The following is a 23,049-nucleotide window of genomic DNA, read 5'->3' on the forward strand; positions in this document are numbered from 1 at the left end:
TAACTTTTCCTCTTACGTCAGGTAAGAATCTCAAATCCCATACGGTCTATTACGCCACAAAAGAAATACAAATGAAAATTTTATATCATTTTCATTATTTAAAAAAAATAAACACACTAAAAGCGCTGTTAACAATGTTAAGCAACGCTCCTTAAGGCTGTCATTCTAACAACTATTGTTTAAACTTTTGAACAAAATGTTTGAAAAGTTTAAACAATTGCTTAAAAGTTTAAGCAGTAACTTGTTAGAGTGACGGGCTTAAACAGCGGTGCTTAACATTTTTAACAACGTTTAACAGTGTAGAAACAATTATCTGGAATTATCTTTTTATTTTTTACGGTAAAACTTAGTCACGTTTTATTATGTCATGGTTTGATGTACTCTTCCTTCATAAATATGTTTCAACAATAAAAGAAAATTAATTACATGCAAACATGAGCATTAATAGTAGGCGACATCAAGTTTAAATCTTGGGAACAAAACAGAAAAACTTTCATAACAAGGATATATCGCGATCGATGGAGTTCATAACCTTGTTCGCTTACCACAGAGAGTGCGTAGGTCGCATTCTTTCAATTACATGATATCATCAGTCAGCTGTAAGAGAGAGCACCAAGCAACATCGTCTAGAAGGCATTGCTGGAGTCGCTCTCATCAAATGACTCCTACGTCATCTTGCAAGTTTTCTTGTGACTAAAACGTGCAACATTCTACCCACTTCTCTCAGGTGATTAGCAGTAATCAAATGTAAGTGTTTATTCTTCATTTATATATTTCATCATGCATTGTAAGTCTAGTTTTGGTGTATATAGTTTATAGGTTGACCTACTATTAACAGGTCACAAGCTAGACTTGTCTTCTGCGATTGAGAGTCCTGTGAACAAATGTTTGCTAACGTAAGCAGAATGATAGCGGGTTTATATAAGAGAGTATACATTCAACATGTACAATATTTTTAGAAAGTCTGTAAAAGTATTTCTTATATAGGCCAAAAGGGGCCATCAATCCATACTGGTAATTTATTTATCGTATTATATCTTTATGAATAAAAGTGTGTCCAGATTGACTTTCTGCTCTCGAGATCTTTTTAGCTGACATTTCCGGAGATGAAACGTACAAGATTTTTTTCATGAGCAGTCTTATTTTTCAGATTATATTTCATGATGAGCCCTATATTTCAAGCCAACTCTGATCTGTCCAATGTGTTTTTTAATGTATTCAATATAAAATCATTCATTGTCATTCGCATCACTGTCATCATAATCATACTCATCATGCTCATTGTATCAGAAATCGAATGAGCTTTTAGGATTCGAAATATAAGCCCCCCCCCCCAGACTTATGGCAAAGGTTTATCATGGTCGACGTTAATTTGCAGCCTTTTATCGAAAATGAAGCGTCTCTTACTCTTACACTCTTGTCAAAATACAAAAGGTATGTAAATTCCTCGTTGTTTTGTCTGCTTGCAATAAATGTATATTTTTCAAGTTCAAGGAAATAACATTATGAAACAATACTCCTGATACTTAGAGAAATTACTACTCTGCATTTTAGACAGAGGGTTTGATATCCAAGGTTTGATTATATCGATCACGCTTATACAGCGTATTGAAAATGGCTGCATGGAAATACTATTTTGATAGAAAATAAACACTGAGTATACGCAGTTTCGACAATGTTATACATGTATCTGTTGCTTCATATTTTTTAATGTCAAGAAGACTGAAATAGAGACCAGCTACAACTGTTTATAAATATTTCGGGGGGGGGTCTCATAACTCTTTCTCTTTTTCATGTTCTTGGTTTGTGCACCAAAAAATAGCAAAGAGGCGAAAGCCATCGGGAGCAATTCGGGGGGGGGGGGTACTGAAATTTGTTTCGGACGGGGGTGTGCAGCTTAAGTCTTGAAACCCATACCTATTTGCTATTTTAAAGGTAATTTTGGCAGAAAGTGTACCTATTCTTACCAATTTTCTTTAAAAAAGTGATCTATGTTTACAAGCAAAAAGGGGTTTTCCAGCTCAAGACTCTACCCCATTTTGATGATTTTTTTTCACGAAAAAGTGACCTATTACATGACAGAATATCCCCGTATGACAAGACCACAGAAGGAAGGCAGGGAAAAGCTTGAAATTTTGTCTTAATTGACCGAGAGTAAAATATGTGTTCGTGCTGCGATAAATTCACAAACAACCTTTGGATCACACAATAAACGTGAATGAAGAAAGCTTTAAATAGGTCAGGTTGGATCATTGCCGTCTGCGGGATGTCTGTATCCATGGCAACGTTATTTTTTAAAAGGCAAGTCAGCTAGTGCTTATAGTTTGATACCAGTCACCTATCAAGAAGAATAAATGACAGATTGAGCATTAATTAGTTGAGAATGAGAAAATTTAACTGTAAAAGTACAGAAGTGTCTAAAAAATATTCGAACATTATACTGAGTTCGTGCCATGGGGTGGCCGAATAAATTGAGTTTAGTGCTAAAAAGAACTATTCATTCAAAATACTATTGCGTCGGTAAATTTTATTGATTTAGCACAAAAAGGAGTCATAACAACCGTGAGATTGTCAGGAAATACAATGATAAATCTGTTTCCACAGCAAGCAAAACCCAGTTGCTATTTCCTCTTTCCCTTCCTGAAAACAAGGTGCCTTAATTAATCTAACGGTGAAACTATCAAATAGCTACTTCGTTGGATTGAATAGTATGATACAAAGACGTATATAGGTCGCATTATTTTATTTGTTCATTCAAATGCATATGCATGGTAATCGATTGATAAATGATCCTAGAATTGACCTTGAAATAAGGATTATCTTTCTGTACGACGCGCAGAGCACCTTGGCTTAGCATTATAATCAAATCTTAGTGAGGGCTCTATGATACCCTAAATGTCATAATAGTGTTATTTAGTCAATAATGTCAATTACCGTCACTGGTGTTCTCTAACCGAACATATAACGTTCATTCACCCGCATCAATTATAATGAGAGATCCATGGATTTGATGAAGTTATATATTCATCATCTGTCTAGACACTAACCAAAATGCTTGTGAAAATACTTTGCAACTACCCCCCCCCTTCCGCCCCCACAACTGTCTGGCTTGTCTAGACATGATGCGGTTTATATATATATGCTAGTTGATCGAAAGGAAAGCGAATCTCAACCCTCCCCGCCCTATTAAACCGATAGTATTTCACCCCTATCCTACTGTATGGAGTTATGAACACCGACCCAACCCCCCCCCCCCGAATTATAGATAGATTATTGGTTTACCGCTTCGCTCACTCACGAACTTCATGAATTATTCGCTGTTAGCTCATACCCCCTCTTCTTTTATCACTTTTATTTTTATCCACATTATCACCAAGACAAATTATGGCGCCACCCTCTTCAAAATACCAATGACAAGTTATTAATGAGGAAAAATATTTAAGCCGATGAGTTCTTGATACGGTGCACCGTTCTTTTTCTAAAAAGAATATTTGCGAAGAAGCAGTACAAGCAGAAAAAAAATATAAAATTAAAAATAAAATTTGTATTAAATGCTCGCGTGTAAGAAGTGAAATTTGTCCAGAAATCGATACAATTCAATGAAAATATTTTGATCATGAAAATTCTAATCAAATCGTTGAACAAAAGTTTTGATGTTGCGATATTTTTGGGGGCAAATTTCCACCCCATGCAAGTACCACTAGCGCACTTAATAGTTTGCTTGTTACCCCGACAACTGTTAGTCTTCGCAGTAAACAAGTCCTGGATCTTCCCTGGACAGATCGCAATTTGAACCCTTTAACCGGAAGTAATAAAGTAGCGCTATAAATTCGATAAAGGAAGTTCTAAAACTTCTAGAACATGAAGACTACCACTAACGCACGTAGACCACTGTCGATGACAGATCATCAATTTTAAAGCATGATCAATACCACTGTCGGCATGCCGGTCTTTTAGGGTTGGTCTGTTTATGGCGAGGGTTACTTATTTCGCGTTTTTTCCCCTGTAAAGTAAAAATTTTCTGATGAGTTTCTTCACTATTTCCTTTCTATTGCATGTTTACAAACCAATTTATGTTGGTATAATATTCTATGGGTTTCCTTTTAATCTGTAATAATCAAAGCCATTTTAGGATAGCGGTTCTTAATCTATATTGGGTTTATCCCCTCATCGGAAAAAAAATGCTCCTGGAGGCCAGTCGTTCCCTGCCCCCTCTTGGCACCACCCCTGCTGTACCCCAACATGCATAGGCAAAGAACCTTCGTAATACATTTCTTTTTTCTTCCCAAGGGCCATCTAGTTTGGCAACAGACCTTGAAATTGGTTTCATAGATGACCGAAACATAGGTCAAGTTGACTGACCTGATTACCTTGTAAACCAGTGTGAGGTGAATAGAGGTGACATGTAAGCAGGTGCGACTCGTTTATTAGATATATTATTCCAGAGTTTTATTGCCTCAAACTTGACATCGTAGCCTGGTCACGTTCGCTCTCACATGTCTAATCGGACCTGTGATAAAGTTAGGAATTTATGTCATCAAATGTCCCCCTTTTCACCTACCACCAGGGGCGGATCCAGCCTTCGCCAATAGGGGGGGCCCGGAATTTGTTTTTTCAGCCATATTTTCCCCGATCGGCCACTCGAATATGATTTTTGCCGGGATTTTTGGTTTCTTTAAAGGGGTAGTCCTATTAGTCACTTCTTAGCTTTATTCTTATGAATAAACATAAATATATAATACCATAATCATTATTTATATAATGCGAGCGCGAAGCGCGAGCTATTTTTGGGGGGGAATCTTATGTACTTTTTTCTAAAAGTTTTGAACATTCTGGGCAATCCTGAAAAAAGATGTGTATGCAAGTGAATTATTACGAACGTGAAGCGCGAGCAGAAATGAACTGATGGAAAAGGTACTGTTAAGGACTTGCTTGCAGTTAGCCATGAAGACGTTACATATTTTTAAAAATAAAATAATGCGAGCGCGAAGCGCGAGCTGAAATTTTTTGACATTTTTACCTAAGGAATGGAAATTCTAAGCACTTTTTGTAACTTAACAGAATAGGTATATAACTAAACGATTGGTGCGAGCGCGAAGCGTGAGCAAAAAAATTCGTGATTTAGACTTACTGAACGAGACACTCTATTCAAGTTTTGTAAATCATGAAAAGGATGAGGAAGTGGGGATCTTCCTTACATTAATAATGCGAGCGCAGAGCGCGAGCGGAAAATTTTTATATACGTTTTGAGCTGATCGAAAACGTATTTGTTATGGACTGCTTGAACTTAGCCATGAAGACGTTACATATTTCAACTTTCAAATATTGCGAGCGCGAAGCGCGAGCTGAAAATTTTTTACATTTCTACCTGAATAATGGAAATTTTAAGCACTTTTTGTAATCGTGGAAAGGATAAGACAAAAACTAAACATTATTGATGCGAGCGCGAAGCGCGAGCGGAAAAATTCTGGACACTCTATTCATGTTTTGTAAATCATGAAAAGGTTAAGCTATTGGAAATTTTCATAAATTAATAATGCGAGCACAAAGCGCGAGCAGACAATTTTTTATATTGTTATCTGCATGAAACTGGATAATTATGAATGGAGAACAAGCTGCGTATCTGAATAAACGCGTGTTTGAGATATCGACCTAGAATTTGGGTATTCTAAATATCTTTTTTACCATGAAAATCAATAAAGCGAGCGCAAAGCGCGAGCTAGAAATATATGATATTCAGATCTGAAAAGGGGTCACTTTAAGCTCTGTATTGCAAGCACTTTGTGGAAAAACTGTGAGGTGAAGAAGGATCACAGTTAAAACAGCTGATATTTTCAATTATTGTTACTTTGAGTTTTGACATAGGACCGGGATATTCTATAAGGACATTATGTCATCATAAGAAAATGATGACTATCTTCCTATTTCTCTTGCTAAGCATGAGAGCGCAAAATCTATTAATATTATGGCCTGAAAATTGGAAATTTGATTTTAAAGCACTTTTGCATGAGTTTAAAATCTATCAATGCGAGCGCAAATCGCGAGCAGAAATTTATGATTAATTGTCATCAAATGGTGATTTTAAGTAGTTTGTTTGAGATATACATAACTCACTAATCAAAATGCAAGCGTGCAGCGCTAGCTGATACGTTTTGACAATCTGACCTAAATAGGGATATTTTGAGAACTTCATGGAATACAGGAAAATAATAGGTACCTGACAAATCAAATTTTGCGAGCGCGTAGCGCAAGCAGAAATTGTTAATATTCAGACCATAAAACATAAATTTTTACACTTTTAAAAAATCAATTTGTAAATAAAACAAAATAATGAAAGTTCAATTTCCCAGCTGAAATATGTTTTGTATATTGACTTCAGAATTTGATATTTTAAGGTCCATATTGAGCAAGATATCACCTAAAAGGCAATGCGAGCGCAAAGCGCGAGCGAAAATTTTATATCCCGACATGAAAGAGTTAAAAAAAAAATTCCAAGTCTTCCCCTTATCTTATTTTATTCACTCATCTTCCTCCTCTTATGCTTGCCTTCCTTCTTTTCTCCTCTCTTTTCTCTTTTCCCTTTTTCTTTTTCCCTTCCTTTTCCCCTTTTTTTCTTTTTTTTGCTCCGCCAATAGGGGGGGCCCGGGCCCCTCGGGCCCCCCTGGATCCGCCTATGCCTACCACTATTCATACACATCCCCTCCTGTATATGTGCAGCTTCTCACTCACTATCATACACTTTTTTGGTGCTTTTTAAGCCTTTATTTAGATACTATCACATACGCCCTACATCTGGGGAGCGTTTCATTAAAGGACTCGTCAGACATTTTATCCGACAAGTCCTGTTTTATCCGACAGTTACTGTACTTCTCAACCAATCAGAATCCAGGAAAGTTGTCATATCTGACAACTTGTCGACGAAAATATTGATGAAACGCCCCCCTGTTTCACACAAACACACACCCGAACACTTCACGCTCTCTGTCACCCCTTCCACACCCTCACACATACACCTCTTCTCTGTCACCCACACCCACTTACTCTCTGTTTCACACTGACGCACACACTCACCCTCACCTGTAGCTCCGTATCTCACTCTGTCACACAAATTAACTCCCACATATTTTCTCTCTCTCTTTCTATCACCCCACACACCCTCTCTATCTACCGTATATCCCTTTCCCTTTCCAATCGTACTATCTCTGTGAAAGTCTCATTCCCACATCTTCCAACCTTTCTCACACTTTTCGGTCTCCCGTACACACTTTTTTGGGGCCTTTGAACGGAATCAAACTATCTACCATTGTGTTGTTTTAAAAAATTTGAGCATTTTTCTCATTAAAAGGGTACCTAGGATCAGTGGCGTACCTGGGATTTTCCACACGGGGGGGGGGGCAAAACCGTCCGCCCAAAAACTTTGGCGAGCAAAAAAAAAAGAAGGAAAAAAAAGGTCTTCAATCACAAATAAAGGATTTCGTACCAGCCAAAAAAAAATGACAAGCAAAAAAAAAAGTCTTCAAGCTCGTCAGGGAGGGGGGGGGGGGGCAATAAAGGTCTTCAAGCTCGTGGGGGGGGGGGGGCAAGAAAGGTCTTTCAAGCTCGTGAGGGGGAGGGCAGGGATACGTCCTTTGCATGGGTTGTGGCTCGTCAGGAGGACCGACTGCCCCCTTGCCCCCCGTAGGTACGCTAGTGCCCAGGATATTAATGATATGATTTGGGCAAATTGAATGAATCTAGCAATCAAAAGAACCAAACTTTAATTGATATTGGATTCGATATAATTAAGATCTTTAAATATAATTGTTGAGTGAAACAGATGAATACAAGTCATCAACAATCGAGCCAATGGTGTTAACTTCCTAATTTGCCTTTTTAAAATTCTCTCATGGTCTGATTATTATGCAATCTTGAAGATTAAATTTCTTTCCTATAACTGTTACTGGGTGAATGCTATGATACGTGTTTAAGAATAATTCATGTTATTATGTTGTATCAACATTGTCTATGATAAAAGAAGAATATGTCTTTAATGCATTGGAAATCGTTTTCCATTAGGGACATTCAAGTCCAGTATTATAGGAACCACCATTTTCATATAGTAGAACTTTTCAAAGACAGGGAACTTTGTGTGACTTTTATTTGTCATTTAAATAGAGATTACTGTAACTGAAAACTCTTACCATTTCTCCTTCTTTCTCCTACCCTATTCGCAGAATCCATCATGCAGTTCTCAGTGGGTGTTTTTGTTCAGTACTTCATATTCATCTTGATCACATGTAGTTATGGCCTCCCCAGCAATAATGAGACAAGTACCAACAACCATACAACACGCAAAGAAACTACAACAATAGACTCTACCACTAAGTCTGCAGAAAGTACTGTTACTCAAAAGCTGACCACAACAGCACAATCAACGACGACAAAACCCACAACAACGCCCACGACAATACCCACGACAACACCCACGACTATTCCTCCTACGACGGGTGAGCCTACGACGAGACCACCACCCAAGATAAGAGCACGGTTATCAGCAGGCAGGCATCCATGGGAGGGAAGAGTTGAAGTCTCAATGCATGGTGGCCCATGGGGGACAGTGTGTGATGATGGTTTTAATATGAATGCTGCTAACGTTGTTTGTAAGATGGTGGGATATAAGAAAGCAATACAGTACTACTTTGGAAGCAGCGAATTCGGACGCGGGTCAGGTAATATTTTAGCTCCCTACTAAAACAGTTGTGTAAGAAGCAGTACGATCTTACTCACTGAGGCCAAGTACAACCTATCAAACAAAATATCTTCTTTTCATGTGAGTTTGTATTAGAGTACAAATGACAAATCAGTGTCATATCTCTTATTCATTAATATCAATTTGTTTAATTAGAAATTGTGAAATTCATGGGTCAGGGAATGCTTAAGAATTAATTTGAAATTTTAAGAAAAAAAATCAAATGTTCATTATTTGAAAGAATGCATGTTTAGGTTTATCATTGGAATAATTAATTAATTCATGTACATGAATGGGTTTATTATGTCAAATAAATCAAGAACCCTTTCGGGATTTTTGTTTCTGGACTTAGGTGCTTATGGAGAGCGATCACAGACATCCATCAACATGAAATGAAATAACTAGAATGATTCAAGTACATGAGGAGCAACAGCAAAATGACGAGAAGTTCTTCAACCACATTAAACTGAAACAAGTTACAAAATATCTCAAAGACCTCCATTGCAAAATTAAAATAACAAATTAGTGATCTTGTATAAGAGGTGACTGTATTGTTGATAATAATGAATGTAATCTAAAGATATAAGTTTGACTCTTTCCATTTCAGGACGAATCTTGCTAGATGAAGTAGAGTGTGTTGGTAATGAGAAGAACCTGTTATTATGTGAACACAATCCAATTGGAGTAACCGACTGCTCACATTCTGAAGATGTTGGAATCAAATGCAGTGCAGAGACTAGAAAAGTTAAACCACCAGAAAAGGTTAGTCAGCAGGACCCGATTAACATGGGTGTATGAAGGTGTTTAAGAAATAAGAAAGTTTGATTGTTAATTGCTTTATTGATAGCGTATTGCCGCGGCATGCCGTTTCATCATGATTTTTGGTCCGTATAGTCAACGGTTTCTATCTAAAAATGAAAATCTTCTAACAAGTTTATTGACATAATACGTTTATTGTTTTTTTCAAGAACCGGACATTGTTTTAGTTTTTTTTTTTTTTAGTTTGGGCATTAGGGGCCTGGGTCATACGAAAGAGGTAAGTGAGAAATCAAAGGGTTAAGGAGGGGAATACATCGCAACTGCCCTATTTGTATTTGCATAAAGTTTGATTAAAATAATTACAGTATGTGCTCCACAAATCAACTGAGCCATTCCTCGGATAACCAGTTTAAAATTGTTGCTTTATTGAAGGAATAAAAGAGTGATAAAGATGTTACGATCATTTCGATGATGATGATTCGGTAAATTAAGTGGAATTGGTTTCAAAGATGAATATCAAAATTCGAATTGCAGAAGCTAAAGAAGTACCAATTTCGTCTGAATGGTGACCCCACCCCTAAGCCTCAGTCTGAGGGTGTGGTTGAAGTGATGATGACGGGTAAATGGCGGACAATCTGCGCAGATGGATGGGACATTGAAGATGGACGAGTACTCTGTGGAAGCCTTGGATTCAAAGAAGCTATCAGTGTCCAACCAAACAGGAAAAAGTAAGTATTTATTCGGCAGTGGTCTTACGAATTATAGAGCTGGATACGTACAACAGGAAAACAAGTAGGCTAACCTCTTATCTAAGTCCGAACAAGCTCCATTATAAGGGTGTTAGCTTTATCGAATAATTGTTTCACGTCGATCAAAATCGTCAACCATGGAGGTCGAAATTCGGTTGCTGGAAAATTTTGCAAGCATTGACAATGCTGTCACTGTAAAACGGTAGATGTCAATTCTTATTTCTTGCGTAACTATACTTTTCAAAGTTTCTTTTAGTTAAAATTTAAGGACGCAAAGACCTATTTTTTCTTCAGTAGAATGTGATTTTCAAAAGAAAGGTGACACCTCACAATAGTTTATTTGATCAAAGAGAATATTATGTGGGTTAATAGTTTTTATTTGGGGGATAAAACTTAAATTGTCACAATCTGTGATTAACTCCGTGCATTTCGGTTATAGAGAGGATGACCATATTTGTTAGTTCGCTGATTTTAGCTGAGTCAATAATCACGCATGTATTTAATATGATTTTATCACTTCATCTCTAGTAAATCAAGGCAACGTAAAAAGTCTATGGTTGCATCAAATTTCGAATGCACGGGCAAAGAGCACAACGTGAGTGATTGTGAACGAACAATGCTGAAGTCACATAAGGATTGTGTTTCTAAGCGTGCAGCTGAAGTCAGATGTGAACGGGGTTCATTCGTCATGGATGCAGATAAACCATATGCCCTACCTGCAAGGAGCAATGCTGGTCAACAGGCCCATACTGTACCGGTAAGTTCTTAACTTATAGAAAGGAATACCTCGGATGCTTTAACATACACAGTCCTTTATAATATGTTATACTTTAAAAAATGAAATATTAAATCAACATTTGAAATGTTTGAAGACTGACAACCTTTTCTAAATGTTGCATCGAGCACTTTTGATGATTCGAGCCAACAATTAACATGATGGATTTAGCTTTGTGCACGGTTGGATATAATGTTGGTAAAGGTCGTCACTTCTCCAACCTCTAAAAATTTGACTTAACATTTTTTTTTTTTTTTTAGAGCGTACAAAATTTCGTTCTTCTGTAATAGTGATGAAAAGATATGACTACTAATTGGCGAGAGAATGAGGTGTGTCAACTGCAACGCTCGAATTTCTAATGGAAACCGTATCCACAAAAGTGCCAAAACGATACAATCGGCAATTTTCTGTCAACATTTTTTTTCTGAAAGGGGAATGAAATCTTTGGAACAAGGTGGCTTGTGTGAAACAGAAAAATCAAAGAATAAAAACAAAGAAACATCTTGCCCCTTTGATGGACTATAGAATATCCCCAAAATGTCTATTTTTTGCTCTTTAATATGGTGATAAAAACTCTTTGACCATAATGTCTTTGAAAATCTATATCAGATGCCCTTATGTATTATGATCTACTGATAGAAGTGATAAAAGAGGCAGATTAAGTGAAATATATACAAAAGTAATGGGAGAGTTGTTCACAAGTGACATCACACTTCTTTGTCGCATTGGCAATGGAAGGATGTCCATAGCATTAGTGATTGCAATATTCAAATGCTCATAACTTTCTCATTATTTTCCGATTTTTCTCAAACTTTCATTGATATGATTCTTTGATTTTTCTGTTTTCTCACAAGCTATCTTGTTCCAAAGGTTTAATTTTCCTTTAAGTTAAGGAAGGGGACATTTATCCACAGAAAATTCCATTCCACAGAAAGTACAGAACGTTTCAAATGCGTGTTTCCATCAATTATCCATTCTTATGATGAATATGAAATATACGATGCAGTCTGTAATCAAAGCTTCCTAAATTGATATTGAATAACAGTCATCATGCTTTTACCATTTCTTTCTTCCTCTCTTGTTTGTTGGCAGAGGCCTGATGTTCGACTGAAAGCCGGTGCTGCATTCGGTGAGGGTCGCTTAGAAGTGTTTCATGGCGGAAAGTGGGGAACGGTTTGTGGAGAGGATTTTGATCTAGTAGCTGCAAGTGTGGTTTGTCGACAACTTGGCTTCGGAACGGCAGAGCAAGTATTTGAGAACGCCGCCACCTATGGTCAAGGTATGAAATCGGTTTATTACAATGTTTGTTCAAGCTTTCGTTGAAAATTGTATGAAATAAAGCGTTGGTGTAGTGGAAAGCATCGATGGCATACATGGCGGGGGGGGGGGGGGGGGGGGGAGCTGGCTCAGCGCAGTAAACTTAGAATTAATTACCTTTCACCTCTCCTCCAGATGCCTCGTGGCACATAGGGCCTCAACCGAACGTCTTATTTAGCTACATATTTATTTATTTCCGTTCAACAAAATAATATAATCGAAGTAACAGTACAGGTACATGTTCAAAAATAGTACAAACATTTCGATGACATTTCATAACAAATATTGAAAAATCAACTGGACTTGCCAAGAATAGCAGAGCTTGTATTTAACATGCGGAATGTAGTGTGGCTTTATAACAATTAATATGTTTTTTGTATTGTGAACAAAAATGATCTGAGGTGTATGTTATGCATGTTGAAATAGGTAATTAAACTGAATATGAATTCTTTTGAGTTGTGATCCTGAATGTGATCCTGAATAAAAATGCTTTCTTTCTATTTGGAAATAGTTTCAGATGTGGAATCGTAATCATGTTTTGGTTTCAGCGGATTAGGCAAACAATCAGTTTCACATTGATTGTTCGAATGGAGATGGTATTACTACATCAAAGTCATATGTAAAACAAAGTTCATCCCCTCACTTTCAGCAAGTAACTATTTCCTAACTATTATACTCTATTAGGTATTGGTCCTATCTGGTTATGGGAGGTGGACTGTAAAGGAACGGAAGCTTCAATAATGGAATGTGGACATGGAGCTTATAACAGAAGTAAATGCGATCATTCACAAGATCTTGGAATCAGATGCAACGCACCAGACCTAGGGGTCAAAGAAGATGTAGGTTGATCTTGATAGTCTGTGCCGAATGTGGAATATTTAAATATCGTACATTCTCATAAAAAGTACAAAATATCAAGTTGTAAATTTGTCTAATAAAAAATGCGTTGATGCGAATATATTAGCGTATCTTTTGCGGAGTCTGTCAAGGAAACAACTTAAAAATGAGCAGGAAAATTAATTAAAAACAATCTAGATAATAAATCATGAATTAACCATTTTGAAAATTACAAAAATTGGATTGTCGAAAAATGAAATGAAATACATTTCTGGGATATTGTAATACAGGAATTTGAATTTTGGCCTTATTGCACACATACATGATATATCAAAATTTACAGGCGTGTATATTACAGAAAATGTAAAAAAAAATAAAAAGCGATTAGTTTCTGCAGCAAAACAACTGTTTCGCAAAGTTTGTAATAAATGTTATTCTCTGAAAAGAATGGGCAAGATTTTGTAAAAAGATTCGTACGGGTATAAATTGTAAACAATTGTACACTCATATTTGCAAGCATTATGCAGTATTTGCAAGTATATTTTCCTGTTACATTTTGGCTGTGCAAGACAGTGATTGCAGTGTCTTCCATGTCTTCTGTTTAAATCAAGATGCTTTCCGTTTTTAATCAATATTTTTTTGCTTTATTCATATCTTCATTAGATTCGTCTTGTGGAGGGACGTTTCGAGACAGAAGGACGTGTTCTAATAAATGTCGATGGTCAATGGGGTCACCCGTGCGGAGGAGATACGTGGGATATGTATGATGCTAAAGTTGTATGTAGACAGCTAGGACTTGGATATGCTCATCAGCCTATGAGGGTACTAATGTCTTTTGGTTTTATCCGTGGTGTATATAGTATACAAATAATGCACGTAAGCGCGTGAATGCAGGGCCAAATAATGAACAATGAGCGAGAAGAGTCAATGGATATACCGCACCGAAATCCGCAGGACCGAGTGCGGTATCCATTTGGCGAGTCGAGCACAGAGTTCATTATTTAGGTCCTCTATGCACAAGAATGCGTGCATTGTTTGTTTTATACAACCTCCCTCATGTTACTGAGTTGGAGTTGCCCCGAACGCTATATATTTCATGTAGATTATATATAATTCTAGATAATTCCAGACCTCGAAATGTCCTGCACTCTGACACCAGAGTGCTGGAGAGTACATTTGGTATGACGTCAGAGTGCAGAATAGTGAATTTCGAATGCCATAGTGCAGTTCGCTGAATATCATGTGATCCGATTTGTACCAATCAGATTACAGAACATTCTTGGAAGTTGTATAATCAAGGCCAAAAGGGTCCGTTTCTAGGACAACAATTTCTGGAGCCAAAAGGGTGAATTTAATTTAAGAACAAAAGAGAATGAAAAGGCCTTTGAAAAGGATAAGTATGACGAGTAACCAAAGCAGCAAAAATGTTTTTATCAATTTGTCTAGAAGCCATTAATGAAAATGCAATGTAGTATCACTACATTCATGTCAAACCTCAAGCTATGCGATTGTACCTTATCATTGATGATGGTGCTATGTAATCACGCTGCAAAATAAATGTTGTGTCCGACTTCAATAATTGTATATCTTTCGCTATGTCATTCTATTTTTCGATAATGTATATGAGATATGAAAATAAATTGTACTAAATGATTAACTCTTTGTCATTTTTTTTAAAACAGAGTACGCGTTACATGGGTAGATCGGCTTATCCTATTCTAATGATGAATGTAAACTGTACAGGTAATGAGAGAACTCTACTTGAGTGTCCACACGTAAGAAGTGATAATGGAACCTGCATGGCTGATTATAAAGCTGGAGTTTTGTGTGCCGAAGGTAGGTATGTCTAAGAAAATGAATTAAAATAAGAAATCAATGTTTTGATATCCAAGGATAGCCACCTAAGTTGTAAAATAGTTTATGTTCCACAATCATGCTATAATTATTTAAACCCTTTTCCTTTATTAAACTGAGTGTCTAATCTGTTGGCAGGCAGAAAGACCCATTTTAATCTTTGTTAAAATTTTCCCTGGGTTCCATATCTGTCCTATGACTGAGCCAACATAACAGATGAAAGAGTAAAAATATGCTAATAACGTCGTCATTTTCAGATCTGAATAATCTATTTGGATTGAAACCTGTGAGAGAGATTACAATCATTTTATATAATTCTCTTTTTCTTCCAGTTTTACCTGATGTTCTAATGGATATTCATGTACTTGAGTCATCTATCTACATGCAAGACTGGCCAATGTATATGCTGCAATGTGCTGCAGAAGAGAACTGTCTTTCATCTGAAGATCATGTCAGAGGAGCACGTCGCTTGCTTAGGTTTGCTAGTGCTATTATGAACAGAGGAACTGAAGAGTTTCGTCCAGTGCTAGGTAGATCAAGCTGGGAATGGCATGCTTGTCATAGGTAAACTTGTCGTTAGCTTATTAGAGATTTTACCACCAATTGCTCAAATACTGCAAATAAACTATTGAAATCAATAACGAGTAGTATAATTCTTCCAAATCATGAAAATTGAAGCATCGTGAAATTCTTGCCTAAACTTAACAATATATATATATATATATATCTTATTTTTTTTTAGTGTTATTTTATCTAAATATTTTAGAATATTACCCATTTTTTTACGTGAACGAAAATATTACCCACTTGAACGTTAAGGCTTATGGGCTACTTTCGGCCCTCCGCTACAACAGTCGTCAAAATCTTACGCCTGAAATGGGTCACCGAATTCGCGACACTCAGGATTGGGTTCTGACGTTATACAAGATTTCACACTTACTAATCAGATATTAAATGACACCAAATGTGATTTTTAATGCAAATTTCTCAGTATAAACTACCTTCATTGATCCGTTTGATAAAGTTAGTAGGAAATTTCCATAATCCAGAAGGTATACAGCCTATATATCGCTGACTGGTGTCAAGACCTTTTCATTGTTTGCACATCATGTAGGCTACAACAATAATCATTGTGATATCTCTATGAAATCCATATGAGAGATTCAAAATTAATCAGTAAAAGTTCACTTTTCCCTTCAATCTACAGGCATTATCATAGTATGAACGTGTTTTCCCATTACGATCTGTTAGACTACGATGGCCAGCGTGTGGCTGAGGGTCACAAGGCAAGTTTCTGTCTTGAAGACGTGTATTGTGACAGCGGTGCTAGGAAGGTTTACAGCTGTGACGCAGGCACACAAGGAATATCGGTCAACTGTGTCGATATTTATCGTAATGATATCGATTGTCAATGGATCGATATCACTGGTGTACCACAAGGAGCCTATGTGCTACGGGTTAGTATGCAATTCTTCCTAATCTTGAATTTAGACGTGAATTGTGGCTCCGTGGATAAGTGTCCAAACACACCACATCACTCGCGTCCTTTGTCAGGGGCCGCAGAATGGTTTTCAAAGTGGAAGGCTGAGCAAAAAGTTGGGGGGGGGGGGAGGGAGGGGCTGACCATGCCAAAAATCACAATCATATGGTCATTTTTACGTTTTTGTACACGGTTTTGGAAAAGGTTGGGGGGGCTCAAGCTCCTCACCCCCCGCTTACGCAGCCCCTGTTTTTGCAAGGCGTTTATCTACATTTGTCAATCTCCACCCAGGTGTAGTAAGATGGGACCTGGTAGGAATTAAGAAATTCTTTGAATACTCGAGCGTCCAATCAGGATAGCCGTGCTAAAGCAGGAATAACAGTATGAAACATTATCATTTAAATTATTATTATTCTCATTTTCATCATTACTAACATCATCATCATTATTATTGTTATTATTAATATCATTAATTTAAATCATCAGTGATTAGAGTGAATAGGACTCCGTTTAATGTTTTGACCGGTGTGACTTAAATGCATAATCTATATCGGCGTATACCCTCTTGAGGAAAAAAGTAATAGGTTATTGGCTAAAAACTGTGCACTTAAGTATTATATTTGTGAAGATCACTTTTCTTGGAAATAATCTTTTTTTCTTATAGCATTATGACGAGACTAGAATTTGATGTTAACCTGATTTTGATTGTTTTCCCCCATATACACTTTTTAAAATACTCATGCAGCTTACATGACGGAAAGTTGGGGGTGGGGTGTCAAGCCGGTAAGAACTTTAGAGATCATCTTTTTACACGTATCTGAGTCTTGAAGACTAAATGGAAACATTAAAAGAGACATACAAATAAATGCTAATATGTGGTCCATTCGAATTGGTAGGTAACATTGGTGCACGACTTTAGTAAATCAGAAACTAAGGTTTGCACTGCATCCGAGGATAATTAACTTGATTAATGATTAGTTACATTGAAAACGCATGTAACTAGGGTAAAGAGATTAACAGTGAAATCGGTGCCCTATTGAAGGAATGAATAGGAAATCATGAACATGATGAATAACTGAATATAAATGTTAAAGACACATTTAAAACTTTCACAATATAGTTGACTAGCTTCTATAACTATTTATCTTTTGATTTAGATTGACGTAAATCCAAACCGTATCGTTGGCGAGACTGATTTCGACAATAATGAAGTTGTGTGTGATGTATATCTTACATACAGAGTACGCATTGCAAACTGCCGATATGGTAAGTTTAATGATATAAAGTACTCCAATATAATTTGCAAGACCCCATATCGATCACTTTTTTGGAACAATTAGTTCGTTATGAAAGTTTAAGCAAAATTATATTTATTCAGGTCAAAATAATAAAAGCCTCGATCTCATTACATTAGTCATAACTATTTCAATTGCTATCAATCGAGACTATTAATTTTGACCTCATTATTCTTACAAATTTTTAGATTTTTGGTCAGTCGGCCAATAACTTATCATGCTTGAGTAGGCCTATTCGCACGGTCTTCGTTAGTTACAAAATCTGAATTAAAATCTTGAAGTGTGTAAGTTCAAATAAAGTCGATTTGGTCATTTCCGATAACGTTATGATCCTGTGGGATCTCAGCTGAATATAAACGATATTAATTATGATCGCGTTTTTTTACTAGAGTAATCAGACAAATCTTGATATGGCAGAAAACATGGCAGAAGCAAGTCTCTTGATTACTACAGGAAACATAACTTTTACAACGTCCTTTAGTAATTGTTTCGAATAATATTTTTCTCAATTTATATCAATTATTGCAGTTGATGATTCATAACGTTTTACTCAACACCAATGGAACCAAGCATCACCATGACTCCCTGAACTGAAGCAAGGAACCTGATTATCAATGAAATACTATGGAGGCTGTAAATAGACATTTATAAATTTCCTTTATTCTCGCATTTTGTACCGTCGAAGTATGTACAGTGAAGAAATATTGTAAAGATGTTTTAATCTTGATATGTATATTGCTTTCGTTACTGAGTGTACATTCCTGTTTATAGTGTTTTCTGTAGATCACTTTTAACTTACCAGAACCTTCGGCAAAATTGAATTACTTTATGCCTTTAGATGACAAATATTTTCGGTTTCACCATCAGATAGTCATAAAAAGTACTGTTGGGTAATAATTCGGATAATAATTCTTATAATTTGTGGTCTTGACGTTTCAAGCAAGAAAATGCTGCTCTTCTTCTGCTCCTGACGAAGAGCAGACTAAGTTTGTTATAACACATCTTATGACACCGAGCTAGATCCGCCAAAACCACCGCCGGTACACGTGAACATTCGTGTTTACAGTGCGCATGTTTGTATGTATGAATACACAATAACCAGGATCTAATTCATGTGGCATAGAAAAGAATAATGAATACTCGTTAATTCGTGCAATGGATAGAATACATCATTCGGTGAAAAATAATAATAATAATAAGAGGCATTCATAAAGCAGGGGCTGCGGAACGGTTTTGCAAGTGGAGGGGGGGGGGCTGACCATGCAAACAATCACAATCGTATGTATGGTGATTTTTATGTTTTTGCACATGGTTTTACATGGCTTCCGCGGCCCCTGTATAGCGCCATCTATCTAAAAATATTCTATTCCGAGGCGTACTGTTGTTATTATTATTACCCCGGCTCTAGCTCGAGCTGCCTTTCAGCGCTCATGCATTCACGGAATTAAAGGGATGGTCCGGGCTGAAAATATTTATATCTTAATACATAGAATAGAGTTTATTGAGCAAAATGCTGAAAAATTCATCAAAATCGGATAACAAATAATAAAGTTATTGAAGTTTAAAGTTTAGCAATATTTTGTGAAAACAGTCGTCATGAATTTTCATTAGGTAGGCTGAAGATGTCACATCTCCACTTTCCGTCTTCTTATGTTCTTACAAAAATCATATTTTTCTAATTATTTCATACTTGTGGGAGTAATATGTCTCCCTTATAATGAAATAAATTTGCAGCAATAAAAATCTAATGCACAAATTCACTTGTCAATCCAATTTTCTAAGTTCTTGGAGGAAAAAATTGCAATAAAGGAATTTCATATAATAAAATACAAAAGAAAAAGTGGAGATGTGACATCAACAGCCCACCTAATGAATAATCATGACGACTGTTTTCACGAAATATTGCTAAACATTAAAATCCTATTGCTTTGTTATTTGTTATCTGATTTCGATGAAATTTTCGGCATTTTGCTAAGGGAATTCTACTTTATTTATTAAGCTATACATACTTTTAGCCCGGACCATCCCTTTAATCATGCCGGGTACCCATTCACCTCACCTGTGTCGAGTACAACACAATGTGGATAAATTTCTTGCTGAAAGAAATGTCATGGCTGGGATTCGAACCCACGACGCTCTGTTTCAAAGTCAGAAGGCTTATCCACTGGGCCACAACGCTCCACAAGATGAAATGAATGATCCATTGAACTCGGCTATGCCTCGTTGAATGGATCATTTCATTTTCCACCACATAAAGCATATTTTGTCCATTGCACTCATGAACATACATTATAGTATTCAATAAAATTTAATGATTTTAGTGGCTTTATGGAACGGGACCGAGGAAACCATGTTCCCTTTACTATGATTTGGTTAAAATGGCTTCATTCTTTTACTCTACTTTTTCTGTATTAAACATCAATAATAATTGAAGACTTTGTAGTCACTATTACTAGCTCTACCTCGCTCAGTTATTTCAATCAACTTCGGTTTGATATTAATCGATTCGAACTCAAGAAATCAATTCTAATTTGTGACGCCTGAAAAAATAAGTTTTTAGCCTCAGGAACCAATGCAGTAACGTAGAAATCTTGTTCTTGTGTTTTATCGCAACATTAAAAACAAAGATATTGCATAATTAACTCCTTACACTCTCCTTGTTCTTTGTGCTTAAGATAATTTTAGATCATGATAATGTTATAGGTTGGTTAATAGAGCCTGCCAATGGTTGTTTACAAAATCTCACCTCATTTTGTATGCAATTCCCTTTGAACAGAGTTTAAATGTTATCATACTAACCATGTTTTGTTCTGAGAGTGTATTCAGGGATGTAACAGTATACGATGGGTGATTTTAAAACGACATTCCTCTCGTCTACTGATAATTAAAGGTCTTTGATTGCCAGTTAAGTCGATTTGCGAGGGATAGTTTATATTTTTTGTATAGTTATTAATACGCCAATGATTTACCTTATTTCACAAGGTAAACAAAAAATTGAATGATGATTCCAGTGAAAAATAGGGCTAATGACGATTTTTTAGCACGTGTGGACATGATTAGAATCACGAAAGCTAATCACAATCACGAAGTTACTGAGCGCCTTTTCACACGGGAATCTTGAATCATAATTGTAATGATGATTGCAAATCGTCTTTCGAATCATTGGACCTTTCACACGGAAAATTCTTACCGTTATTTGAGTGAAACTTAACTAGAATTCACATCCGGAAGCGTATTCTAGTTCGGTTTCACACGTTCTAAAACTTCGTCATTAGCCTTGTATTTTTACTAGAATCATTCAAATTACGATTTTTTTTTCCGTGTGAAAGGGCGGTAGTTCTACTCCGGAGGTGAATTACAGTTAAGTTTCATTGCGGTAAGAATTTAACGTGTGAAAGGCTTGACCTCCAAACATCTATGGGGAGGGTGAGAGCTTGTAACGTGACCTTTCAAGCACTTCCGTAGATAATACATTTGTTATGCACTCATTTTAGTGCTTTGATTGACAAGTCACCAAGGACACATACCGCCTCCGCTCGTGAATTCGAATTCAAATCACAATTTTCCAGTGAGAACACCACCAACCTCTACCGATACTTAGACCCCCATTACCCCTACCATCATAAAGTTCACAAAAAGATTATCATTATAATTGTTCTCGCCATCATTATCATCATCATCATCGTCATTATCATCACCTTCACCATCATCACCATCATCATCATCATCATCACCAGCATCATCATCATCACCATATCATCCCCATCATCATCGTCATCATCGTCGTCATCATAATCAATGACAACAATAGGCATGGGCAGTATGTTTTCGCATACTCCCAAAATGTATTGAAAAAAAAGGCGAGCAAAAGTTTACTTCAAGTCAAGTTTTATTTCATCCGTACATTTACACCACATTGCGGTGACACTTTTGAAGTGCACTATTACGTCACGCAAACGATTACTATACAAGATTTACAACCAATATAAATTAATTTCTCTTCTAAATTCATTTGTATCTTACATACCTATTTACAGCTTCTTACAATAAGGAAAAACATTCCCTTGCCTTAAAATATCATCATATTAAATAATTCTTTAGATTTTACGAGTATTAAATAATCATTAAACAGGAAGATTTAAGAATAAAGTTGAAACTGATATCTTTGGTTTTAGCGACTTTAAAAGCCCGTCTTTTTCCTCTTTTCTTATATTTTACAAGTATATGTTGTTACATTTCAACTATTCAATTTACGTTTAACTCATTTCACCATGTAATGACGATTTGGAAAAAAATATTTAAATTCAAAGAGATGAAAATAAATCAAGTCAATGTAAAACTTTGATGACATTCTGTTATATCAGTACCATTGTACTCACTGTCATTAAAATATATAAATTATCATTTTTCAAGCACGACATTCATCCCACAGATTCTTAACATTCTAAAATTAGCATATTACTTTTTATGATTATGGTACGACATTCTTAAATCTGTCGTTCCTATTTATACTTAATACTTAGTCTCAATCGAGAAGATGTTTGGCTAGTACATTCTCATGTTTGGATATATATTTTCAACACTACGGTCAATAAGTATGCCTATTATGACTGTGTATATCTATTGTTGCTCATCATTTTAGTTTCATTTTTTTAAATTGGGAATGTTATAAGGATATGGAAAGGATATGCTATATCGTTGCAAACTTGCTAAGTTATATGGGATAATATGATCACATTAAATGACAAGTCCACCCCAGCAAAAACTTGATTTGAATAAAAAGAGAAAAATTCAACAAGCACAACACTGAAAATTTCATCAAAATCGGATGTAAAATAAGAAAGTTACGGCATTTTAAAGTTTCGCTTATTTTCAACAAAATAGTTATATGAACGAGCCAGTTACATCCAAATGAGAGAGTTGATGACATCACTCACTCACTATTTCTTTTGTATTTTATTATATGAAATATGAAATATTTTGATTTTCTCTTCATTGTCATGTACAATGAAGTTTCATTCCTCCCTAAACACGTGGAATTCCATCATTCTAACATTCTGTGCTTCAGGCAAGGAGGTCCTAATTGTCAAATTAGTAAAAATTGAAATATTGTATAATTCAAACAATAAAAAACAAAAGAAATAGTGAGTGAGTGAGATCATCGACTCTCTCATTTGGATGTAACTGGCTCGTTCATATAACTATTTTGTTGAAAATAAGCGAAACTTTGAAATGTCATAACTTTCTTATTTTCC

General features: G+C 36.1%; 1 protein-coding gene across 2 annotated transcripts; it reads left to right on the plus strand.

The window, feature by feature from the left end:
• The first annotated feature begins 529 nt into the window (after nt 1-529).
• On the plus strand, nt 530-19,045 carry LOC121425217 (lysyl oxidase homolog 2A-like). Of its 2 annotated transcripts, none has more exons than XM_041621224.1 (13): nt 530-747; nt 8,214-8,708; nt 9,336-9,490; nt 10,022-10,215; nt 10,765-10,993; nt 12,104-12,290; nt 13,013-13,167; nt 13,829-13,987; nt 14,848-15,001; nt 15,352-15,583; nt 16,227-16,476; nt 17,657-17,765; nt 18,323-19,045. In XM_041621224.1, exons 2-13 carry the CDS (start codon nt 8,222-8,224, stop codon nt 18,334-18,336), a joined length of 2,325 nt encoding a protein of 774 aa, XP_041477158.1. In that variant the 5' UTR covers nt 530-747; nt 8,214-8,221; the 3' UTR covers nt 18,337-19,045. The 2 variants fall into 2 exon arrangements, with proteins under 2 accessions (XP_041477158.1, XP_041477159.1); XM_041621225.1 differs by lacking the exon at nt 530-747 and adding an exon at nt 4,282-4,413.
• The last annotated feature ends 4,004 nt before the right edge of the window (nt 19,046-23,049 follow it).

Source organism: Lytechinus variegatus, chromosome 12 (genome assembly GCF_018143015.1).
Source record: "Lytechinus variegatus isolate NC3 chromosome 12, Lvar_3.0, whole genome shotgun sequence".
In the NCBI taxonomy this organism is placed as follows: Eukaryota; Metazoa; Echinodermata; class Echinoidea; order Temnopleuroida; family Toxopneustidae; genus Lytechinus; species Lytechinus variegatus.

Bases quoted from the DNA above. Each gene is read 5' to 3' on its own strand.
- LOC121425217 (XM_041621224.1), top strand. From the start codon at position 8,222: ATGCAGTTCTCAGTGGGTGTTTTTGTTCAGTACTTCATATTCATCTTG. The intron at 13,988-14,847 runs GTACTAATGTCT...TTTTTAAAACAG, and splicing joins ATGCTCATCAGCCTATGAGG to AGTACGCGTTACATGGGTAG. The intron at 16,477-17,656 runs GTTAGTATGCAA...CTTTTGATTTAG, and splicing joins AAGGAGCCTATGTGCTACGG to ATTGACGTAAATCCAAACCG.